Source organism: Mixophyes fleayi, chromosome 8 (genome assembly GCF_038048845.1).
Source record: "Mixophyes fleayi isolate aMixFle1 chromosome 8, aMixFle1.hap1, whole genome shotgun sequence".
In the NCBI taxonomy this organism is placed as follows: domain Eukaryota; kingdom Metazoa; phylum Chordata; class Amphibia; order Anura; family Limnodynastidae; genus Mixophyes; species Mixophyes fleayi.
Genome location: NC_134409.1, coordinates 22,662,280 through 22,688,555, shown reverse-complemented (window position 1 = coordinate 22,688,555; position 26,276 = coordinate 22,662,280). Strand labels below are relative to the sequence as shown.

The following is a 26,276-nucleotide window of genomic DNA, read 5'->3' as shown; positions in this document are numbered from 1 at the left end:
TTTTCTCCAAACATAAGGTTTCTCATTTAAGCCAAAAAGTTACATTTTTAGCAAATTTGAAATGGCTTTCTCCTTGCTATCCTCCCATGCACATTATTCTTGTTCAGTGTTTGACTGATGAACACTGACATTAGTCAGCGGAAGAGAATCTGCTGCCGCTATATAAATAAATGTTGATGACGATGATGAAGAGAGACGTGCAGATCCTTTGACGTTGCCTTTTGGTTCTTTGTGATCTCCTGGAATATTATATGCCTTGTTCTTGGGGGTGATTTTTGATGGACAATCTCTACTGGGGAGAGTAATAGTGGTGTTAGATTTTCTCCATTTCTATACTATCTGCCTGACAATGGACTGGTGAAGCCCAGAGTCTTTAGAAGTCTTCAACAACTCTTTTTCTGAGATCCTCAGAAATCTCCTTTGATCAACGCATTCAATATGCATTCACAAACCTGTTTGGTGAAGACCAATCTTTGATAGTGATGACTCAAATTTATGTTCTTTTAAATAGAGCAGGGCCACCCAAATCCACGCTTGCCTGTCATCCCACTGACACTCCTAACTCTAATTATTCCTTAACTGTTATGATAATACTAGAGGGTCATATGCTTTTCCAAAGAAATTTAGAGTTGAATTTGATCAATATCAGTATTTCCTTTTGCGTGTTATTTTATTTATAGGATTCTGTTTGTTGTGACTTAGATAAGATCTCAAACCATTTAAGGTTACTAACTTTCCACCAATATATACTCAAGGAAACAGTTTGAATGTGACTCCCATCACTATATCATTCTGCTCATTATGTGTCTCTTCAGCTGTTTTGGAGCTGCCAGGAAGCCTTAAGCTGGGCACACACTACATTGCTTTTGTCCAATAATCGGCTCAAACAGCCGACATACGACCGCTCGTTCAAAAGTCGGGTCAGTGTGTGCAGTGACACGATGGTCGAAAGTCTGCTCAAAAGGACGATTATCGCCTCATTTGGTTGGTCGTACCGTTTAATATTTTCGTTCCAATCTCGTTTCCTCTGTGTAGTGTGTATAAACTTCCGACCGATCCACAACAGTGAGTACGAAATTACAGTCATTGCTCACGACAACATGGCTGTAAAAAGTCGCTAAAGGGACGTCTGCTCTTCCCTTTATCGTCCTAAACAAGGCTAGTGTGTATGCAGTCCATGGACCGAGCGATCGGACCATCGATCGCATGTAAAATCGATCGGCATAAAGAGTTGGTGGAAAATTCTGTAGTGTGTACCCAGCTTTAGATTCCCTAAAATAACAGTATGCCAGGCAGAGGGCAGGAAGAGTATAGAGCTACAGATAAAGTAACAGTACGCCTTGTTATAGAGCCGAGCAGGGAGCAGGGACAGGACGGGGATATAGCTACAGATAAACGCCGGACATGTAGCTATGTGCCCCGAGCTGCCAGGAGTTCTTCTGCCCACATCACCATGTGCTCTCACTTCCTGGATGACGTCACACCGCTCCAGCAAAGCTCTCTGTGATTGGTCGGTCCGGTGCTCGTTTGCCGTTGGCAGGCTCAGAGCGAGACACGTGGTCACCTCCGTGGTCTGTGACTGGCTAGAGCCTTGATCCCCGGCACTGTGAGGCCTGGAACACCGGGTGGTGGCGAACTCAGGATACCGAGTCAGCACCGAGACATGCTCGCCAGAAACCCCCACAAGACCAGCCGCCCGTCCCCTGCCACCCAGGGCGAGAGCACCGGGGACCGGGAGGAGCCACATGAAGGCGACAACACCGAGGACATCGATATAATTAAATCTCCCAGTGACCCCAAGAAATACCGGTGAGTATCAGAAGCTTTTATGTACTTTACGGCAGACGTCACGCCTCCCGTCCCTGACGTCACGCCTCCCGTCCCTGACGTCACTTCCCCATCACTACGCCTGTCCCCATGGTCCCTTGTCCTGATGTCATCGTCCCCGTCACCACTCTTGACCCTGTGGTCACTCGTCCCGTCCCTCCGGTGTCCCTTACCCCATCACTCCTCCTGTCCCTCTGGCATCACTCACCCCGTCCCCATGGTCCCTCGTTCCTCCGCCGTCACTTGCCCCATCACTACGCCTGTCCCCATGGTCCCTCGTTCCTCCGACATCACTCGTCCTAGCACTACTCCTGTCTCTGTGGTCCTTCCAGCGTCACTCGCCCTGTGTCTTCAGCGTCACTTGCCCCATCACTACTCCTGTCCCCATAGTCCTTCTGGCGTAACTCACCCCATCACTACTCCTGTCCCCATAGTCCTTCTGGCGTAACTCACCCCATCACTACTCCTGTCCCCATGGTTACTCGCCCCGTGCTTCTGGCATCACTCACCCGATCACCACCCTTGTCCCCGTGGTCCCTCCTCCTTCTGGTGTCACTCGCCGCATCCCTCCGACTTCACTCGCCCCATCACTACTCTTGCCCCCATAGTCCTTCTGGCGTAACTCACCCCATCACTACTCCTGTCCGCATAGTCCTTCTGGCGTAACTCACCCCATCACTACTCCTGTCCCCATAGTCCTTCTGGCGTAACTCACCCCATCACTACTCCTGTCCCCATTGTCCTTCTGGCATAACTCACCCCATCACTACTCCTGTCCCCGTGGTCACTCTCCCCGTGCTTCTGGCATCACTTGCCCGATCACCACCCTTGTCCATGTGGTCCCTCGTCCTTCTGGTGTCACTCGCCGCATCCCTCCGAATTCACTCGCCCCATCACTACTCCTGTCCCCCGTCCTTCTGACGTCACTCGCCCCATCCCTTCAATGTTACTCGCTTTTTCCTCAATATTCCTAGGTCCGTCCCATCCCTGACATCACTCGAAACCCACGCAAAGAGAGGGAGAACATATAAACTCCCCAGAACTAGGGACTTGGTCAGAATCAAATTCATGACTCCAGGGCTTGTGAGAGATCAATGCTAACCACTAAGCTGTCTTAGTAACTCTGTGTGCATAGCGCTGCGTAAAATTGTATGCAGTATTTTGAAATAAACTAATGCTAATTAAGATTATCTAACCAGCTAAAGAGCCAGGTAAGTGTTTGATTTAGGCGTTTAGTCATATCATTAGTGAGAGTGGCGTTACCATTTCAGTGATATGTTTGTGTGTGCAGTTAGTTCTGCACCTTAGTACAGTATAACGTTTGCCTGATATTTTTTTCCCTTATTCTTTCATTTGATTTTTTTTTTCCAGGTTTATTCAGCTAGAGAATGGTCTTAGAGCTCTTCTCATCTCTGATATGGCCTCTGCGGGTCTCTCTGCCTGTGATTCCTCTGATGATGAAGATGATGATGGTGGGGAGGATGACGATGACAACCAGTGGGAGACTGAGGACGACAGCGAGGATGAGAGTGAGGATGATTCTGAAGATGAAGACGATGATGACGAGGATGAACATGAGGAGTCAGATAGCGTATATACAAGGCACAAGAAAGGCTGCACTGAAAAGCTGGTATGGTGAAATGTTGTAGCATCATTATTTGTGGAGCTGTTAATTGCATTCTGTGGAGCAGAAATGGATTTTGTAATGGGCATCTTTGATCCTTATTACAAGCTGTTTGCAAAATCGTCAACAGTATAGACAGAGAACAATAGTGCCTGGTCTCTCTCAGTAATAACTGTTTGTATCAACTACCCATTCAGATTTATTGGTTCCTATTTCAACATCTGTAGCTGGATCTAATAGATCCCATTATTTGTGGGAGCACAATGTTTCATGGGGATGTGTCGTCCTTCAGCTTCTTTAGTCCATTCAGTGCTTCCTTCTCTCTCTCACTATAGTCTGCTGCCGCCCTCTGCATTGGGGTAGGAAGTTTCAGCGATCCGGAGGATCTGCCAGGATTAGCGCACTTCTTGGAGCACAGTGAGTGTCGCATATGTTTACGTGTGTTTAATGATTACTAAAATTACAATTTCAAGAAATATAAAAACAAAGGAATTCATGTGCTACGTGTATATCTATCTATCCTATCTATCAGCTGTTGTATGACTTTGTGGGGAGTTTTGTAAAACTGTTCTGTATCAGAATTAATTTGTAGCTTCTATTGATTTCTGTATGTACTTACTAAATAAAATAAAGTAGAAAAGTACCACTGTCTAGGACAAATTGATTTTACTTGTATTTGTTACTGTCTATTTACCTCTTTTTACATACAAGTTTATAAGTTGTTTGGGCAGCAGAGCTTGCACAACTGAACCCCATAAATATAAAATATATTAATGTATTTGTTTCAGTGGTATTTATGGGCAGTGAAAAATACCCAGATGAGAATGGCTTTGATGCTTTCCTTAAAAAACACGGGGGCAGTGACAACGCCTCTACAGACACCGAACGCACCATATTCCAGTTCGACGTACAAAGGAAGCGTTTCAAGGAGGCCTTGGACAGGTACGTTCTCCCCATCAGGAAATACTGGTCAGACACAAGTTATTATTCTCCCTCCTTGGCTTCATAATTCCGTTTGGAACGTGAAACACTGGGGCTGCTTAGGCACTGCCTGATGCTTTGCGTCTGGTACTGTCTCGTTTGTGATATGTATTGAAAGCCTGTATCTGTTGCCAAGGAGATGGATTTGCTCATTTCAGATTGACTGTAGACCATGACTTTTATCAGCCAATTAGCAGTTTGTGGTAATATTGCAGTTATGTGCGTGAGCTGACCTGTAGCGCACAATCTGCCCGTTGAGAGGGATGACATTTTACAATGTTTGCATGTGATTACTTGTCTTTTTGTATATGCTTCATTCCTGTTTATACCGTTTCAGAATGTAAAACGCAAATTTGGTAGTGGGAGGGAAGCAACATGATTTGGTACAGTACAGGCAAGTAGGACACATGAAATGTACATCCTACGTCTATGCCAACCTGCAGCCTTTCAGTTGGCAAACACGATTATTTAAGGATGGCGCAAAAGTTGCAGATTGTCTAACCTGTGTCTATTGGAAGGTTGTATCGGGCACTAGTACGGAGGGCTGCTGGAAGCATTAACTACACATAAGCTCTGTGACCTAGTACTAGCATATATCTTAGTATTTTATAGTTTACCAAAATTAAACAGAAATAGGCAGAATACTGTATAGCTTGGTGCACACGGAACAGTCCCATTTGTCTTGTCTAGTGTCAGATCTTCTAAATCAGCAAATTCCAATAAAATTTCACTTTGATTAATCAAACTATTAAAAGCTGCAAAATATTTTAAATAAGGTGAAAATAAATGGGGTTTTAAAATACTGGCTGTTACTCTCGATCTCTTTATTGTGTTACAAATGGGTAAATTCCTGTTTAGGTTGTCTGTTAATCGTCCATTTTAAGTTTGTCTGCTATTAGAAGCAAAATATTATCCTGGATGATAGGTTTTAATTAATGAATGACTGATTCATAATTCAGTACCTAAGATCATGGGTTAATAATCATCCTTAATATAGTAACTGAACAGTCATTCCTAATGTTATATGAATCCCTCCTTCATTCAGCTATTGCTGTCTGCCACATTGTCTGTAATACATTTCTACTCATAGCGGTGACGGGTGATTTGCTAACTTCCTAATTGGTTACCAACTTTGGAATTGGGCTGTAAATGTCAACCTTCTCTATGGATCTCCCCGCTAAGGGTCTGTGATGCCATGGATCGGGAAGTAACACTTAGTCAAATTATATAATTAACTATAAGTAACACTTAGTCAAATTTAGATATTATTTAGACCAGTCACAGACAGTAATTTCGGCGCGTTTCGCTATCCCAGCTTTATCTAGGCAAGAACTACAAATAAGCTCTGTGACCTAGTACTAGCATATATCTTAGTATTTTATAGTTTACCTCTGAACCATTGTCTCCCCAGATGGGCACAGTTCTTTATCTCCCCGCTGATGGTCTGTGATGCCATAGATCGGGAAGTACAGGCAGTGGACAGTGGTAAGAGCATAGTATAACAAAGGCATGTATTGCTATTCCCCCCCCCACACACACACACCAAATAAACACATTTTGGTTATTTATTTTTCACGTTCCAGAATTTGAGCTTGCTCGACCTTCTGACTCTAATCGCAAGGAAATGCTTTTTGGGAGTCTGGCAAAGCCTGGCCATCCGATGGGCAAGTTCTTCTGGGGTAAGCTCTATTCACTCAGAATTAAACTTCACTTGTGCTCAAGTTCTTTGATGTTTATTAGACATTTATATCTCATATGTTTTAATTTTAATATACTCACAACTGTTGGGGGTTGTATGGTTTATAATTTGTTGTTGTATCTTTACCATATGAGGGTTTTTTTTGTGTTTTTTTTTTTTTTGTTTGTTTGTTTGTTTTACTGTTTGAAGGTTAGTTTGTTTTAATACAGGGGTATGTGTTACTTCAAGTAATTTGTGATGTTAACATGGTTCTATAGTACTTTTAAAATGTTTAAGATCACTGATGTAGTGTGACTTCTACTGCTCACAGAGATGGATTGACACATCCTGGGGGTATTCCTTTTAAAAACAAACAAACCCCAAAACAAATCAAAACTGTGATCTGGTGGTCGCCTACTACCGAAAGCTGAAAGACGCTCACTGTCTATTATTGTGTGCCCAAAGTGAAGCAATTCCTTTACAGCTACACCAAAACAGTTATCATCTAATCTAACCTGTTATGACCATAATATTTGCAATATTATTGCAGCCCCCCGTGGTCATACTAATTTACATTGCTCTATTATGTTCAGGTTCTCATACTGATCTAGAGACACACAGAATATATTGAGGATCGTTCCTGACTGCATTTGTGATGTTTTCATAGGAAATGCTCAGACTCTGAAATACGATCCCAAAGAGAAGAATATAGACACCCACGCCCGACTCCGAGAGTTCTACAGGACGTATTACTCTGCCCACTACATGACCCTGACCGTACAGTCTAATGGTATGGGGCACTGGATCCATGGTCCACAAACTGGTTTTATGGTTAAAATGGTTCTAATTATTATTATTCTATTTTTACTCTCTTTTTCTTTCCCTTTTTTTTTTTTTTTTTTTCTTCAAAATCAGAAACCCTGGATACACTGGAAGAATGGGTGAAGGAGATCTTCTGCAAGATTCCAAATAAGTATGTTCTGTAGGACACACTGGTGCCCTTCATACTGTGACTTAATAGACTTTATTGTTTTCAGTATTATCTGGCTTTATTTGTTCATGCTCTAGGGTTCATCTTCTGAGATGTCACATGTTATCTAAACATAGAGCAATTACTGTAGTACTAAATTAAATCTGCTCTTTTATCTTTATAGTGGTTTAGAAAAACCTGACTTTAGCCACCAGACTGACCCGTTTGACACACCCAGATTTAATTCGCTTTACAGAGGTATGAAATGCTGAAGTACTTGGTTGGTCTCCTTACAGCTTCCTGCCTAGTTAATTGTCTCAGCGTTGGTCTGATTACAGAACTTCTTTATCTGTGTCAGGTTTGGCTGTATGTGTGTGGTAAATTCGAAAGATCAGCTGGTACAAGGGCAGAAGGGCTGGATGCCATGGGGAACTATTAGCGTGATCTAATGATGACTGCATACATGGTCAGATGGGGTCATTGTTGACAGGATTAACTGCCTGTCCTGATTGATATTAGACATATCCCATTAAGATGTTGACAGGCAGTGTTTTTAGGGTCATACATTCTTTGATATTTTGCCAATACAATACATAACACTAGAAAGCATATATATATGTATCTATTTAAAGGCAGTTGCTGACACAATAAACTATTCCTGTTTTGAAAAATCTATCCACTTTGTCAGTGAAAGAAACAAAAAACATGAACAGTGCATGCAACTATTGTGACAGGCTGTCTTTGGGGGTGGGGTGCGAAATAATGATTGTCACTATTCCGACAGTACTTAACTTGACGTGGAGACCGAAGGGCTCCTTCCCCGACCAGCGTGCAGGACGACTTCTGTGTAAAGCGACTGCAAGTCACGGTCTCATCGGTACTGTGAAGGGGATCACAGCACTGATTAGTGAGTCGCGGTTATCAGTGACGTCATCAGCCTGATTCTCCAGGGGTCGCCGTGACCTGCAGTCGCTTTACACAGAAGTCGTCCTGCACGCTGGTCGGGGGAAAGAGCCCTTCGGTCTCTCCACGTCGGGGTAAGTAGTGTCGGGGTAGTCGGCATCGATATGCTGCGTACCACCGGCCTTTGGTCTATTGTTAACGATTATCAGCAAGGAGTAAGATTGACAGGAGGGAATTTTTGGAGAAATGTAAGTGATTATTTGACAGAAACATAACAATGGCACTTTAGCAAATTGTAAATTCTGCCAGCAGGTTAAGAAATAGCTTTTTGGATCCCTGTGGTTCTACTTCTTATGGGGTGGGGGGGGGGGGGGTTATTGATAAAATATATGATTAGAGTTGTCCCTGAACATTGATTTCTCCCAACTAGGATTTGTATTGAACCATTGACATTTGACTTCCTGCAGCTTTCCTAAACTAGGTGGTTTTTTAATTGCTTATCTTGATTGTACTTTGCTTATCTATGCATAATATATTGCTTTAATAATGCGTCTCTTTCTTGTATTGTCTTCTCATTGCAGTTGTCCCTATTAAGAAGGTTCATGCCTTGACTATAACATGGGCCCTTCCTCCCCAGGAGATGTATTACAAGTAAGTTTTTTGATTGGTTAGTGCTCTCTGGCCAGCTGTGTAATTTTGGATTACGAGTACCTGTCTGTTATATAAGATTGCTGGCACTAGGACTACAGAGCACACAAATGTTACGTTTGTATAGCAGCAAGTTCTACACAGAGAGGTACTATGTACAATAAACATTACAACTCTGCTTTTATTAAAGATTAAAAGTGTTTTTATTGAGTCTTTGATCTGCATTCAGTTCTAAAGAAATGATCTTATATCTTCTGATTTCATTTCAGGGTGAAACCTCTTCACTATATTTCATGGCTAATAGGACATGAGGGCAAAGGCAGTATTCTGTCTCTGCTGCGTAAGAAGTAAGTGTAGTAGTACGGTACTGGATGGGGGTATTGTAGTACTGTGGTTCTTGTACCTTATGTATTGTTAGAGGGAGAAAAGTTGTTTCTTGTGCAAGTAGGCGCACTAATAAGTAAAGCAGCTTATTCTTTGTATGGTTAGTAAATGAGATGTATAGCTAATGGGGAGAGAAACAGTATATTGTATAGGGTAGGAGTGGGAGGTGAACTAGTGGATTCCAGTTAGGGGAGAAGAGGGAAAGGGAAGTGGTTTGTTGCACAGAGCGGGAGAAGCAATGTATTTTATGGGGGAAATGAGGGAAGCAACATGTTGTACTTGGAGATGGTTAGAATGGTACGAGGAAAGCGGAATACAGTACTTGGGGGGAGGGGGTGGTATAAGGAAAGCAGCATATAGTACTTGGGTGGGGGGGAGGGGTGGTATAAGGGCACCAGTGTATAGTACTTGGTTGGTATGAGGAAAACAGCATATAGTACTTGGGGGGGTGGGGTATAGGGAAACCAACATATAGTACTTGGGGGGTTGGGGTATAGGGAAACCAACATATAGTACTTGGGGGGGTGGGGTATAAGGAAATCAACATATAGTACTTGGGGGGTGGGGTATAGGGAAACCAACATATAGTACTTGGGGGTGGGGGGGGGGGAATAAGGAAAGCAGCGTATAGTGGTGGGGGTGGTATAAGGTCAGCAGTATATAGTACTTGGTTGGTACGAGGAGAGCAGCGTATAGTACTTGCCGGAGTGGTATAAGGAAAGCAGCACATAGTACTTGCAGGGGTGGTATAAGGAAAGCAGCACATAGTACTTGCAGGGGTGGTATAAGGAAAGCAGCACATAGTACTTGCAGGGGTGGTATAAGGAAAGCAGCACATAGTACTTGCAGGGGTGGTATAAGGAAAGCAGCATATAGTACTTGGGAGTGGGAAGCAGCATATAGAGTACTTGGGGTGTAATAGTGAAACTGTGTATTGGGGAGATGACGGAAGCAGTATTCTGTAAGGAGGATATTGTATGGGAGGAGCGGTTGAGGATGATGTGTTTAATTGGGGGGATGATGGATATAGTAAAGGGATGTTTAGTGAATCAATCTAGTTTAGTCGGAGGGATACAGTATGTTTGTATGGCAGTAAGTGAAATGCTGTACTGGGCAGGGGTTGGTTTGCTGGTAATCCTTGGTGATAGAAATGAAGACTATTTGGGGAACACTGATCAGCTGATGGTATGAGTTTGCTGTGCCCTCTGTGTCAGTATTGTTTGCTCTCCGCTCTCAGGTGTTGGGCGCTGGCTCTGTTCGGAGGTAACAGTGAGACTGGCTTTGAGCAGAACACAACGTACTCCGTGTTCAGTATTTCTATCACATTGACAGATGCCGGATATGAAAACTTCTATGAGGTACGCACCAAAGCAAACCATGCACAAAGCGCTTCTCACTGTAAGAATAGTCAGACTGGGTAATTATCACTCAGAGTAATAACAGTATAAATGGGTTTAATTCCTTCCTTGCAAGAAAGTGATTATGTAGCTGTAATAACTAAATAGCTTAATTGTAGTGCTTGAGGCAGGGATGCTATTTTCTTAAACGAAGGAGGAGTTTTCTTCCTCCTGTTGCGTGTGATTGGTAGGGAGGTTCCTTTGTCTTCTACACAGCACTGTTAGAATTTGGAAAATAGTTTAACTTGATGGTGGTTTCTATCTTCATCATGTAACATGAGCATTAAAGCAATACTGACCTCCTTATCACAAGGTTTCTATTACAATGCTGTGGTATAGTTCTGCTGATATTCCTTGCCTACTACTGCAAATGCTGCCAGCCCACGTCTGCCTGATGCGATTTCCCCTGGTTGCTCTGAACAATAACCTATACCAGGGGTAGGCAACCTGCGGCTCTCCAGGTGTTTGTGAAACTACAAGTCCCAGCATGCTTTGCCAGTAGATAACCAGCAGATAGGTGGCAAGGCATGCTGGGATTTGTAGTTTCACAAACACCTGGAGAGCCACAGGTTGCCTACCCCTGACCTATACCATCCAGGCAGTGATGACACCGGCCTATCATTCTGCTAACACGGTTACTGCCACTGACTGTACCACCATTGGTGAATGTTTTGGAGCACATTGAGTAATTATTGAGTGAACAAGGAGGTTGTCTGTAAAACATATTGATATATTAAAGATAACTTCTATATACAGAATTATTTTGAGTTCCTAACAGAAGACATCCTGTAATGTATTGTTCTGTACCAGACACAGAACAACATAGGCAACTGGGTTACAACTCCTGTCTTTTAACTATGGAAAATGTCTTTTGTATTTATAACCCTCATCTACAATAGGATGTGGACCCGTGTTATTATAGCAACAGGTCAGCTTTTCTAAACCTCTTTGAGATTGTTAGTTGTGCCGGATATGTTGAATCATCTACTAAAATTTAATTTAGGTGCAAAATTTGCACTGAGCAATAGCAATCATTCAGCTACACGTCTCCATTGTCTAACCTGCACTAGGCAAATGAAATCTACACTGAATGTTGTCATTCAGTGTACAAGTATGTGCTATGTTCAAACTAGACTGTAGACTTGGAATATGGGTGGATAGTAGATTTAAAAAATCTTGACATCTGTATTTTTAAGATAGATCATGTGATATGAATATATGCAGAGAAGCCTGGTGTTATCATCAAGCATGTATCTAAAAAAATGCATGTTCCTTTCCCTGTCCAGCTCTTAAATCTACTGTTCTTTTGTCTTTAATCCTCCAGGTTACACATATTGTGTTTCAGTATTTGAAAATGTTGCAGCAACTGGGCCCACAAGAGAGGTAACTTTAGCGCTATAAAGAAGGCCCTTGTTTCGTGTTCATGATCTGTGCTAAATCTCTGCTTCTTCTAAAATGTAGGATCTTCCGGGAAATACAGAAAATCGAGGCCAATGAGTTTTACTATCAGGAGCAGGTACAACTATTGACATGATTTAAACATGTGGGGGGCAGTTTTGTTTTTACATTTCAATAAATGTTTCTCCGTAAACCACGGTATAAGTTGGTGGTCTCAAGTCCCACCTTCATAGGGCAGAAGAGGCAAGAATAAAGTGTTGGCTCCTCTTCCCTTTACTGATCCACCCTTCCAGCATGGAGGCATTAGTTGTTTTTTTTTTAAGGATTATTTATTATATATTTTTTTTTCTGCTTAGACTGACCCTATAGACTACGTGGAGAACATCTGTGAGAACATGCAGCTATTTCCCAAAGAAGATTTTCTGACTGGCGACCAGCTTCTGTTCGAGTACAGCCCTGATGTGAGTGTCTTTGTGCTATTATTATGTGTAATGTAGGAGTGAGCGGAGACCGGCTATAACTATGGTATTCGCTTATATATATTGTCTGCTATTGTTGTTCTAGATACACCAGTGGCTTGAATGCGAGAGTAGATTGACTAAGAAGCGTTTAGCAGTGTAACACAGGCTGGCATTGGTTATTTTTGTTTTATTTTTTGTAAATAGTATTTTATTGACATGTTATAAATTGTTTGTGATGGGGGGAGGAACCGAATAAAAGAAGTGAGTAAGGGAAATGTACAACATTCAATAAGAGTACATAAGCTAAAATGGCATGAACTCTAAGTAAATACTTCAACACAGAACAAGGAAATAGTCGGAGTTCTGCAACATTAAAAAATATAAATCTGGGGGGTAAAAAGGGAGGAGGGGATGTTAGTAAAGGGATGAATATAAATGGGGTGGGATAGGAGAGAAATGAGATGCTGAGTTCTCAGGTTGTGTTTGCGCTAAAGGTTATGGGAGATGAGAATATCAAGGATTAAAGATCCCGGCACTGCACACGGACAGTAAGTGATTGGCACCATCATGGATTATGCTGCTGATATGTTCTAGTTTATACAACTGCCAAACATTGTTACTCAGGGCTAGATTTCCTAAACTGCGGGTTTGGAATAGTGAAGCTGTTGCCTATAGCAACCAATCAGATTCTAGCTTTCATTTATTTAGTGCATTCTACAAAATGACAGTTAGAAACTTATTGGTTGCTATAGGCAACATCTCCACTTTATTCAAACCCGCAGTTTAGGAAATATACCCCTTAGAGGTAGGATGGTGGGGGCCATTGTTCTTTTGCTGTAGTTTCTGTTTATCCTGGTCATCTAAACCAAAATCTTCTTGATGTTGTGTCTTTATGTAGATACTTTAAACTATACCTGTTGTCTACACACAGTTGAGAGAGCCATTTTTAGGATGAACCCATGAAAACCCATTGGCTGGTAACCTCTGTATGGAAGTGATGTCAATAGTTGTGTATTGGTATTCCGGAGATTATCGCTCACACAATGATTGATTGTTTCCACTGTCTAGGCAGAGGGTCCACGTAACCATAGCACAACTAGTATAATGTAACCTATAAAAAAATAAATAAAATAAAAAATCGGTATCTAACGTTCATTGTGATGTGAGTTACACTAATGGTTACAATAAGCACACAGTGTAGCCTACAGGATGGCTGGGTGTGATGACTCACTACATCCTTGTGTGTTTAGATCATTGCAGATGCTCTTAGAGATCTTACTCCTGAGAAAGCAAATCTGCTCCTCCTCTCCCCGACCAACGAGGGCAAGTGTGACATGAAGGAGAAGTGGTTCGGTACTCAGTACAGCATCGAAGGTAACGCCTAGAGAAGGTTTGGTGAAAACCTGAATGTTGGATATTTATCATTTTTAGGATACGGGATATCAGCCGCTTGGTTCATTGTATATTTTTGTTTTCTTCACAGACATTGATGCAAAATGGAAAGGACTTTGGGCAATAGACTTTATTTTAAACCCGGACCTCCATCTCCCAGCAGAGAACAAGTTCATTGGTAAGTAATGCAGTACAGAGAGACTGTGGGTTCTAATTCTGCCTTACCCCCCCCCCCCCCCCCCCCCCTCCGGGATTTACAATCATTGTATCTCTTACACAGCCACCGACTTCACTGTGAAGAGCTCAGACTGCCCAGACAGAGAATATCCTGAGAAAATACTGAACATTGAGCAGGGCAGCCTCTGGTACAAGAAGGACAACAAGTTCAAGATTCCTAAAGGTACGAGTGGATGTAGGTCCGATGGCAGAATCCTGTACAGAGGGTGGTGGAAACTCTAGTTCAGGGAGGAGTCAGACCAGTATATGACGAGTTTATCCTCGCCTCATACCTGCTTTGTCACAGGTAGTGGAAAATTTGCAAATGTTATTCATCGAGCATATGGCATTTACACAGCCTGCAATATGCAGGAATAAGGAGAGTATAAACTCAGGATTCATGGAGCAATTTGTATCCTGAGCACAGAAAGCAGCTGTCTAACACCTCCATAAAAGTTATAAAATGACATCTTACAGATTTTGTTTCTTTTCAGCTTACATCCGTTGTCATCTAATCTCCCCCTTAATCCAGCAATCGCCTGAAAAGTAAGTTAAATGTTTTCACTTTATCGTGGAGAATGGGGTATTGGCATGATGGAGGTTTACAGTCATTAGAGTGGGTTGGAGTTTACCCATGTCAGTGCCGCCACCTTAGGATTTGACTCACGCTTAGGATACTATTGATACTGAGTGAGCTAGAAGGCATCAGATTCACATGTTGGAAGTGATCTCTGTCTCTGGGGACCCTGTTGTTTCCCAAACGTACGGGGACAGTGATCTAGAGACTGCTGTTCCCCATCGGCCACAAAAGGCCTCCAGTGATGCAATTTACGGAGGTTATTGCATTGGATGAGCTCTGTCTAGTAAAGGTGGTGTTACATGGGTGGTTTAAACAATAGCACTTTTCAACAAGGAAAGCGCTAACATTCATAGCGTCGCCCGCTCCCGTACCGGCAGGTTGAAGTGACGAGGGATCGCTCCTTCCTTGTGACACAGGGGTGATAAAGCTCTGAAGATCCTATCTGAGCTTCATCACTGTCATGTGACAGGGAGGGAACATTCCCCATTCAGTCTGACCTGTCATCACAGGAATACCAGCACTTTACTATCTGGAAAGCACTCGCATACAAAGACACCACCCTAGTACCATAACGCCACTAATTTTAGATCATTGCAAATATTTAAATGCTCAAACATAGGCTTTAATATCAATCGTTTAAGGGTTTGTCCAATAAATGATTAGTTTACTGCACTAAAAAATATTTGTAACTACATTAACAAGAAAATTGTACTGAAATGCAATGGTTCTCAAGGTTATAATTTTTTTTTTATTATATCAATATTATCTTTATTATTAGTATTATCATTTTTTATCCTTATTATCTTGGTTCCATATTGACATTTTTTACAACATTTGATACATTTTACTGTTAAGGATATTAAATTATTTGCAGATGTTGCCCATGTTTTCACTGTGATACCTGACTTAGTGCTGTAATTGCACTGGTCTAAAACCTGTATTACAAATGGATGATATTGTGTCTAGTCTGGACTTGTGGTGACCTTCTCTTCCTACACTTTGTTCTTTCAGCTTGGTCCTGTTTGACTTATTTGTTAATATCCTGGCTCACACACTGGCAGAACCGGCCTATGAAGCAGATGTTGCTCAACTGGAATATAAATTGGTGGCTGGAGAACATGGATTAGTCATCAAAGTGAAGGGATTCAACCACAAACTGCCAGTGAGTATGATGTCCCTGGATCCCCTGCAGATCCCACTACTAGAGATCAGTTAGTGCTTGCTCGTTGCTCACAATTCTCTGTGCCAGAAGGGTAGACTAGGTGTGTTTTCTTTCTTGAGAACCATTCCCAAGTTGCCTGTTATGTGACATGTGAAATGACATGCCTATGTGTTGTATGATGACGTCTCTCGTTACATGTGAAATGACATGCCTATGTGTTGTATGATGACGTCTCTCGTTACATGTGAAATTACATGCCTATGTGTTGTATGATAATGTCTCTCGTTACATGTGAAATGACATGCCTATGTGTTGTATGATAATGTCTCTCGTTACATGTGAAATTACATGCCTATGTGTTGTATGATGACGTCTCTCGTTACATGTGAAATGACATGCCTATGTGTTGTATAATAACGTCTCTCGTTACATGTGAAATGACATGCCTATGTGTTGTATAATAACGTCTCTCGTTACATGTGAAATGACATGCTTATGTGTTGTATAATAACGTCTCTCGTTACATGTGAAATGACATGCTTATGTGTTGTATGATAACGTCTCTCGTTACATGTGAAATGACATGCTTATGTGTTGTATAATAACGTCTCTCGTTACATGTGAAATGACATGCCTATGTGTTGTATGATGACGTCTCTCGTTACATGTGAAATTACATGCTTATGTGTTGTATAATAACGTCTCCCGTCACTTGTTTCCTCTCCACGTAGCTTCTCTTCGAACTGATCATTGACCACCTGGCTGACTTCACGGCTTCTTCTGACGTCTTTGAGATGATCACAGAACAGCTGAAAAAGACCTACTTCAATCTTCTCATCAAACCAGAGAAACTGGGCAAGTGAGTGCATGGTGCCCCTGTGCTGTAGCTATTGTAGGAGTACCTGATACTCCAAAGTGCAACTACTGTGGCGCACGGATTCCCTGCCCGGTTGGATCTCACTTTTTGCTGTTGTTATTGTTGTTGTTGTTGTTGTTGAGATAAATAAACAGTGAAATGAAGAGGAGGGGGTTACATAAACCTTTTCCCTGGACCTCCGCGCTCACCGGCATCCAGCAAAAATAAGTTTGTATTTTGCAGGCACATTGGAGAATTTTCAAACCTGGTATTTCTATATTGTTGAAAGGTGACTTCTGATTTACCACTTTATCCAAATCTCCTACCAATTTATCTAAACGCTTGTATGACTATCATTATACACCATTTAAATGACCTAATCTCATGTGATATAGTAATTTGATAGCTCATCCTATCTGTGTTTGAATTAACTGGCAAACAACGGCCGTTTGTTTTCTCCCTCAATTGTCTCAGCCAGTTAGTAAATTTGGTCATCTGTCAATCCGTTTCATTGTTCTCATCTTGCCAATTGCTAACACATTTTCAGTGGTGTCCATTAATTTGGTGGTTTAGCAGACAAAGTAATGAGTTGTGACAGGATGGGCTTACCCTGCCACATTGAGGAGGGGTTTTGGGGTTCCTCTTACCGTCAGGAACGTGCCGCTACTGACCACTCCAACTAGTGCCACTTGGTCACCAGACACTCGCCGACTATATGTAAACTGCTCATCACCGTGGTACCCCCAGTTGTAGGAGAGTAGATGCTGCCATCACCAGCCAGAACCACAAACTTCTGGGTGGTATTTGCTAGTGATTTGTGGCTGGTTCTTCCTGACGCTTACTGTGGTTACTACCCTGCAGTTCTGATCCAGAGTGTTGACTTACGATGCTGGGGATACGTCTCTTGTTACATGTGAAATGACATGCCTATGTGTTGTATAATAATGTCTCTCGTCACTTGTTTCCTCTCCACGTAGCTTCTCTTCGAACCCGTGTTGACAGTGATCCCCCACTGTCAACACGGGACAGTGGGGGATCAGATTACAGGCTTAGTTATTATGTGTATGTTGCAGGAATTCAGCTGACTATAGGTGTCTTGTTGATGTATAGCAGGAACTTTAAGAAGATTATTGTTTATTGCTCAATATTATCTCTTAAAAGAGTTATTCTATGACATTAAACAGTTTCAATGACACCCACACATACAGATGGAATACACTTTACACTGGGCTTTGATTCCCTTTTGTATATATATGATGGCAGGGGGTAAATCTGTCCCTTTAATTAGTCCAGGTTAATACACTTATTTTGCGTGTGAATCAGCCTGGTCCTCGTTCACACTTTGAACACTACACGGGGGTCTGTTTATCCTTCTGTGCTCACAACCAGGGCTCCGCCCCCTCTCCACCCCTGTGCAGGCAGATTTGTCTTTTAAATCTCCCACCCGCAATCTTCCAGGAGACCTGCTGAAGTCACCTCCAGAGGGATGGGATGAACCCCTCTAAAGATAATTAAATCTAAGCGCTGCCATTTTCTCTCCTCTCCAGGGATGTGCGTCTGCTAATCCTGGAACGTCATCGCTGGTCCATGGTAGAGAAATACCTGACCATCCTGAAGGGGTTACGCTTGGAGCAGCTGCTCTCTTTCTATGACCAGTTCAAATCTCAGCTGTACGTTGAGGGATTGATACAGGGCAACTTCACCAGTAAGGTGAGTGTGCGTCTTCTGCTGGTGATTGGATGTTACAGATGAGCTTGTATGCTGCGATTTCTTTATAATGTGTGTTTATCATAAGACGCTGCTCTCCATTAAATACTGCGCTGAACACTGTTTAATATTGATATATATTAGAGGTTTGGCTGCTTTACTTACAAGCTTCCAGTGCTTTCCCATTAGCCTAGCAGCATTAAATACCCAGTGTTCCTTCTCACACTAGTTATTTGGGTGGACAATTGGTCAGGGTAATTTGAAAAGTGCAGGTATTTGAATTGATTATCGATATTGTTGCAGCTTTTCTGTAACCTATTTTTACTTTTCCCTCCACCCAGGAGTCTGCAGAGTTCCTGAACTATGTCGTAAGGTGAGACTATATATGTTCTACAGTAAGACAGGGACCTGTAGATGTAGATCAGTCACTGACACATGGGAATATATTCTGTGAAAGTGGTGGAAGTAAAGGGTGGTGCCGTCTTCTGTGAGCATAATCCTCTTAGTCGCCATAACATGTAGGGAGGGGAAATTGATGGGGTCTAAAACAAAATGTATCCCTGTGCCCACCTCCTACGCAGGGCATCAGGGAAGAGAGCGGAGGAGGAGCAGTGTAACGGGTTGTAGTGATGCCCTAAAGCTGCGGAGGAAGGGATTGAACAAGCAGCGATCTTCTTGTGGTGTTTTGACACTTGCTCTGTACTCACCTGTTGTTCTTCATCAGGAAGCTGCAGTTTCTGCCTCTGAAGAGCACCGTCCCGGTGCAGTTCCAGGTGGTGGAGTTGCCGACCTCTCATCACTTGTGTAAAGTCAAGTCATTGAATAAAGGGGACTCTAATTCTGAGGTCACTGTGTATTACCAGGTGAGGGCACCGCAGGAGCTGGATTTAACCTAGGACTATGCCACGAAGTCCCGTGAAACCTCTGTGCCAGAGCAGATCCGTGGCGCAACTTGAGCGATTTCAGAATTATTTGCATTTATTAACTTGTGTTTTGTTTTTTGTTTTCAGTCTGGTGCTAGGAATTTATGGGAATACACACTGATGGAGCTGCTAGAGGTAAGTAGTTCAGCCACTTCTCTAGGACCCTTATTGGTGCCTGCTATCAGACGTTAAGTGGTATCTGTAAGGTCGTAGGAAGGTTTTAATAGTGAAGTTGAGTTTCATAAAATAAAGCCTACACTAACCATTGTATCTATCCTTCTGTGCCTCTCCTGGCATACATTGTGATGCAGTCAGTCTTGTGGCTACCCTTCAGCTGTGGAACTACAAAGTCCAGGCAGGCTCCGTCAGCCAGATTACAGGAATATATACGCAGAGGAGCCCTGTCCCATGGCCAGAATAACCTATTCTTCATACACTGTTCTGCTTTATCAATAATACAATATATGTAATAGATCTCATAAACTGTTCTACTATGTGAACATGTGGACTTGTATTGAAATTTCTGAGCCCTATGGTAAAATTGCAGCTCAGTAGGTCTAACCTTCTTGCATTTCATAATGTGTTTTTGTTTTTTTTTTATTATTATTTACTTGAGATTTTTAGATTGATTATTCTTTTTAGAACAGAGGGCTTTCTTTTGGCATCATAGCAAAGCAGATGTTTTTTTAATTTGAGTATTATATTCCCTTAGATGTTTTCATGAAATAAAATCAACCATTAAAGCCTCGTAGTCTTAGTGAAAGGGTGAATCTAATCTACTGCATTTGCTTCTTTCCAAAGGATTGATAGAAGTCTTTGTTTCCTTTCAGATGCACATGGAAGAACCTTGTTTTGACTTTCTGAGGACGAAGCAGACTCTGGGGTAAGAGAGAGAAGTAACAGTGTAGAATACGGAGTCCGAGTCCTTACACTGCCCAGCTGTTGTGGAACTACAATTCCCGCCGTGCCTTACCGGCTTCTGACTGGCCGGGCATGTTGGGACTTGTAGTTCCACTTCAACTGCAAAGACACATATTACTTATAATCCTTTTCACAGTTTCTTTATTGCCCTAGGGAAGATTAACTCTCATTGGCCCTCTAAACTGCTGTATCCATTCCTGCCAGATAGTCAGATCATTTGTTTAAGTTCCACAATTTAAACTTTTTAATACTTTAATATAGCGCTTATATGCTCCTTCCCAGCAGCAAAGTGGTCCTGAAAATTATTTTAAATAATGCCTTACTGTGGTATTTTAATTTTGTTGTAATCGAGTCCAAAATACTTCTCCCCACTCTCAATAGGTATCATGTGTATCCGACCTGCAGAAACACTTCTGGCATTCTGGGTTTTTCAGTCACCGTGGAAACACAAGCCTCTAAGTACAAGTGAGTGAGCTGGATGTGATTACAGTTGTAATTCCCCTCAGTGTGCGGACTGTTCTGTAATGTCGCTGTAACTTGCAGGGTCAGTGTGCGGACTGTTCTGTAATGTCGCTGTAACTTGCAGGGTCAGTGTGCGGACTGTTCTGTAATGTCCCTGTGACTTCCAGGGTCAGTGTGCGGACTGTTCTGTAATGTCGCTGTAACTTGCAGGGTCAGTGTGCGGACTGTTCTGTAATGTCCCTGTGACTTCCAGGGTCAGTGTGCAGACTGTTCTGCAATGTCGCTTTAACTTGCAGGGTCAGTGTGTGTTTTATTTTATTACCTTGCTAATTGACTACAGAGAATGTTTCGGATTTCTGGGGTTCTTGTTTGTACCTTTCATTGTGACTAAAGCAATAGACTGGCCTGGTCAAAATAATCTCTTTTAAGGATTATATAGTGATTACACCTGTCTGTGCCACGTAAAAGCACTGCGCACCAGCCTGTCCCCTGACAAAACAAAGCATCCTTTAAGATTACACAGCACTGTATTCTTAACCTATTGTATAGGTTTGCAATTCTTTGTGCCCTGCATACAGCTGGACGGGTAGTGGGCGAGTTTTTACTCTAAGAACAGCGGACAGTGGTTCTCCAGAAAGTGTTTCGGTGTTATTTCACAGTCTCCCATACGCTTCCTATGGCTCCTGCTGTAGAGACACACAAAAGCTCACACACGCTTTGCAGGGTCTTGTCAGGCAGGGTGCAGAGCCAGGAATGTTTTCTTTCAGCCAAAATTGATGAAGTGTTCCGAGTACACAATGTATTCTTCTAGGAATAGCGGAACATTCTGTGTAGAAGCTCTCAACTCCATTAATGCTATTGATCTGCCCATAAATTAATGGCTGAATTGAGACACATTATGTCCACAGCAGAACTGCTGGATCAGTGTGGTCACAACTGAGAGAAGTGAAGCTGGAAGCTATAGCTGTGCTATCTCTGGTCTACAGGTCATTGACAAGGAAAGATAGAATGGTCGGATAGATAGACCTATTGGTAGCAGCAATACTGTGGACCCACAAGAAGAGGATTTACCAGTGGGTATATAAATCCCCTTTCCCTAGGACAGTGTTGGCTAACCTGTGACACTCCAGGTGTTGTGAAACTACAAGGACTTAGTTTCAAAACATCTGGAGTGTCACAGGTTAGCCAACACTGGCTTAGGACAAAGAACCACTACATTGCTCAGGGCTGTGTATCTTCCCTCACTCCCAGCACGTGGTTTTGGTTTACGTGAAATAAATCAGAATGGTTTTTGAATCTTTTTCCTGCAGCTCGGAAGTGGTGGACAAGAAAATAGAAGAATTTTTCGTCTGTTTCGGAGAAAAAATTGAGAACTTGACTGAAGACTCTTTTAAAACACAGGTAGCTTAAGCCTAGAATTTAATAAACAGGCTGATTGGAATCAGTACCTTGAAATAATAATTGTAAACATAAGCTCCACATTAGATTTTCTCATGGCCAGTTGGTTTATGCCCTCTTGTTAGTTCCCTCTCATTAGCTGGTTGTGATTGTGCCACATATTATTGGAGTGCCTGTATTTCCATTCCATGCCCATATAACACTGCAGAGCTACAACGCGCTTTACAGCTGGAGTCGTCACAGTGTAGTGACGGATTGGATAGGAGAGATGCTACCCTCTCTATGGCTGGAGTCGTCCCAGTGTAGTGACGGATTGGATAGGAGAGATGCTGCGCTCTCTACGGTTGGAATTGTCATAGTGTAGTGACGGATTGGATAGGAGAGATGCTGCGCTCTCTACGGTTGGAATTGTCATAGTGTAGTGACGGATTGGATAGGAGAGATGCTACGCTCTCTACAGCTGGAGTCGTCACAGTGTAGTGACGGATTGGTTAGGAGAGATGCTACGCTCTCTACAGCTGGAGTCGTCACAGTGTAGTGACGGATTGGTTAGGAGAGATGCTACGCTCTCTACAGCTGGAGTCGTCACAGTGTAGTGACGGATTGGATAGGAGAGATGCTACGCTCTCTACGGCTGGAGTCGTCAGTGTAGTGACGGATTGGATAGGAGAGATGCTACGCTCTCTACAGCTGGAGTCGTCACAGTGTAGTGACGGATTGGATAGGGGAGATGCTACGCTCTCTACGGTTGGAATTGTTATAGTGTAGTGACAGATTGGATAGGAGAGATGCTACGCTCTCTACAGCTGGAGTCGTCACAGTGTAGTGACGGATTGGATAGGGGAGATGCTACGCTCTCTACGGTTGGAATTGTTATAGTGTAGTGACAGATTAGATAGGAGAGATGCTACGCTCTCTACAGCTGGAGTCGTCACAGTGTAGTGACGGATTGGATAGGAGAGATGCTACGCTCTCTACGGTTGGAATTGTTATAGTGTAGTGACAGATTCGATAGGAGAGATGCTACGCTCTCTACAGCTGGAGTCGTCACAGTGTAGTGACAGATTGGATAGGAGAGATTCTACGCTCTCTACAGCTGGAGTCGTCACAGTGTAGTGATGGATTGGATAGGAGAGATGCTACACTCTCTACAGCTGGAGTCGTCACAGTGTAGTGACAGATTGGATAGGAGAGATGCTACGCTCTCTACAGCTGGAGTCGTCACAGTGTAGTGACAGATTGGATAGGAGAGATTCTACGCTCTCTACAGCTGGAGTCGTCACAGTGTAGTGATGGATTGGATAGGAGAGATGCTACACTCTCTACAGCTGGAGTCGTCACAGTGTAGTGACGGATTGGATAGGAGAGATGCTACGCTCTCTACAGCTGGAGTCGTCACAGTGTAGTGATGAATTGGATAGGGGAGATTCTACGCTCTCTACGGTTGGAATTGTTATAGTGTAGAGACAGATTGGATAGGGGAGATGCTACGCTCTCTACAGCTGGAGTCGTCACAGTGTAGTGATGGATTGGATAGGAGAGATGCTACGCTCTCTACAGTTGGAATTGTTATAGTGTAGAGACAGATTGGATAGGAGAGATGCTACGCTCTCTACAGCTGGAGTCGTCACAGTGTAGTGATGGATTGGATAGGAGAGATGCTACGCTCTCTACGGTTGGAATTGTTATAGTGTAGTGACAGATTGGATAGGGGAGATTCTACGCTCTCTACGGTTGGAATTGTTATAGTGTAGTGACAGATTGGATAGGGGAGATGCTACGCTCTCTACAGCTGGAGTCGTCACAGTGTAGTGATGGATTGGATAGGAGAGATGCTACGCTCTCTACGGTTGGAATTGTTATAGTGTAGTGACAGATTGGATAGGGGAGATTCTACGCTCTTCCTAACTCTGACAGAAGATATTGCAGTAACAGGAAGGATTATAGTATCTGATCTCCTGTCTAATGTATTGCAGTAAACACGGACATTGCAAGTTCAGATAAATGTTACCTGAACTACCGGCCGTGTCATTAACCCAGCGCGTTAATCAATGTGGGTACCTTATATAATTCAGACAACTGTGAGGCTCATTATCCCAAGTTGGTTTGTAAAACATTACACTAAGCAGAGTAGGTATTATAACACTATATTAGTAACTCAGATTCGTTTATCACTTGTCATTAGACGCGCAAATCCTTCAAAAAAAAATCTGATTACTTTTTAGATGTGGAGAAGTGCTCCTGGTAACCTTGTAGCATCCATCACGTTGTTGTCTTTCTCTTTGCAGGTTCAGGCGTTAATAAAACTGAAGGAATGTGAGGACACCCACCTGGGAGAGGAGGTGGACAGGAACTGGAGTGAAGTCATCACTCAGCAGTATCTCTTTGACCGCTTGGAACGCGAGGTATAAGAGGCACTTTAAGCAGTTTATCTTGTAATGTCTTTTAAGTCAGAGGGGACAAGTTGGTCTTTGGCTGCCACCAAGTAGGAAAACCCACAGATGCTGCACACATTCAATATCTAATACAAACTAAATTATTATTCTAATCTCTTTTTACGGGCCTCCTTTTAAATTCCCCTCAATCACTTTAACAGGCATTATTAGAACACAGACCCCTCAGCCATTTTACATGACTTTAAAGAACTCCATGATTACATTTCAGGTGGACGCCCTGAAGACATTCAAAAAGAGCGACATGGTCAACTGGTTCCAGGCTCATCGAGGCTGTGACAGGAAGGTCCTGAGTGTACATGTGAGTATCCCTTCAGTGTATTTAATGTAATTCATTTTACGCTCCTGTCTAAGGGGGCGACAGCGGGGGATGGTCACTGATATATGACTGTAGATGCTGCCATTTGGAAGTGGACAGTAAAGCGCTGACCAGGGTAACTCTCCCGCTGCAGGCCATGATGCTGAGCTAACCAGTTTTAGCTTAGTTTCCTTAAGCTGTATTTTGGATGTCGGAGCCTGGACTCTGGTTCTCTAAAATGTTAGTGAAGGTTATTGATGGTATTTCAAAGCAGTTGTCCTTTCTTACCAATAATTTGTTCCATGGTTGGACAAAACACATTTTTGATCTGATGGTTTATTGGGTGTATTTGCTATACTTTTCCTCATATTAGATTGTTTTATGACTTCCACATGCTATGACTCCAGCTTTGATACGAATGAGAAAATCTAGGTCACTGTGGCCTGCAGAGAGGAGACCTTTGTTTAGACCTTCGTATACCCATCGCTACCTAGTGCCACGGGCTATACTCCCATGGTCATTAGCCCCTTGCTTCATATACGATGATGTTATTGTTGTGTTGTAGTTTAGTTTGACACAACTGCACTACTTAAGCAGAGTAGTTCTAACAATGGCGTCAGCTGAGATCTGTGTTAAGTAAAGAGTCTCATTAACATTCCGCCACACTGGTCGTCTCTTCGTCTCATAGGTGGTTGGATTTGGCGACAAGGAGCCAGATGTTGTGGCCTCTCAAACTCCAAGCGGGGAGCCGGAATCAGCTTACGGAACCATCACCAATCTGACTTTCCTCCCCCCCTCTCCTCTCATGGCGGACACTGTGCCCATCTACGACATCCGCAGCTTTACCTCCACTTTAAAACTGCTGCCATATCACAAAATAATCAAATGAGGGCGGACGGGAGGCTGTAGGTGATGGAGAGTGCAGTTCCACCAAACAATCGTTGCTTTACTGGGTGCTTTTAACAAGAAGGTCTCTGCGCTCTCCACACCACTCTCTCAATTCACAAAAATAACATTAAATGGAAAAAAAAAAAATGAAACTTTGAAACATCTCACTGTGCAGGTAACCAGAATTTTTAAATCTAGAAATATTTTATGCTGCTGCTGTTGGACTTAATACTAGTTTGCAATTATCAATTGTCTAAATAAGTGAATACCTCAGCTGGGTATTTGGTACATTCACATATATAAGGTTAGAGCTGAAACGCTCTGACTGAACGTGATATGTATGGGTGTTGTCACATAAAGATATTGCAGGAAGAGACATGGAGAGGAAGTGGTATCTTTTTGGATAATTTAAACACCATATCATGTTATGTATATGTGAATGACCCAATACTGTGTCTGAGAGTATTTTTCTTCACAATGTGTATATTTACAGTTTATTTTTCAATTGAAGTGGACCTACACCCAGGGGAGATGGCCATTTTGTATGCCTCAGTAATATCATTAGTTCCGATTGAACTGACCGCCTGAATATTGGTTCAGTGCACAAAATGGCTGCCGCTGTGTGTGAATGATAGTCGGTCTGATGTTTTTTTTAGGTCGGTTGAAGGAGTTTTTATTTATTGATCTTACAATGTAATGGAGTGTTATATAAGACTATTTCCATTTTATTAAAAGGGGCTGCTGTGTAA

At 42.6% G+C, this 26,276-nt stretch overlaps 1 protein-coding gene across 1 annotated transcript; it reads left to right on the top strand.

The window, feature by feature from the left end:
• Nucleotides 1-1,540: 1,540 nt before the first annotated feature.
• On the top strand, nt 1,541-26,276 carry NRDC (nardilysin convertase). The gene is made up of 31 exons (XM_075182081.1): nt 1,541-1,809; nt 3,199-3,457; nt 3,787-3,868; nt 4,240-4,393; nt 5,844-5,917; nt 6,016-6,111; nt 6,778-6,900; nt 7,026-7,083; nt 7,265-7,338; nt 8,565-8,634; nt 8,901-8,978; nt 10,253-10,373; nt 11,737-11,795; nt 11,874-11,928; nt 12,167-12,271; nt 13,522-13,645; nt 13,755-13,841; nt 13,944-14,063; nt 14,374-14,425; nt 15,471-15,621; nt 16,353-16,480; nt 18,025-18,187; nt 18,526-18,557; nt 18,909-19,047; nt 19,195-19,242; nt 19,938-19,990; nt 20,410-20,493; nt 21,801-21,891; nt 24,177-24,293; nt 24,553-24,642; nt 25,328-26,276. Exons 1-31 carry the CDS (start codon nt 1,664-1,666, stop codon nt 25,526-25,528), a joined length of 3,234 nt encoding a protein of 1,077 aa, XP_075038182.1. The 5' UTR covers nt 1,541-1,663; the 3' UTR covers nt 25,529-26,276.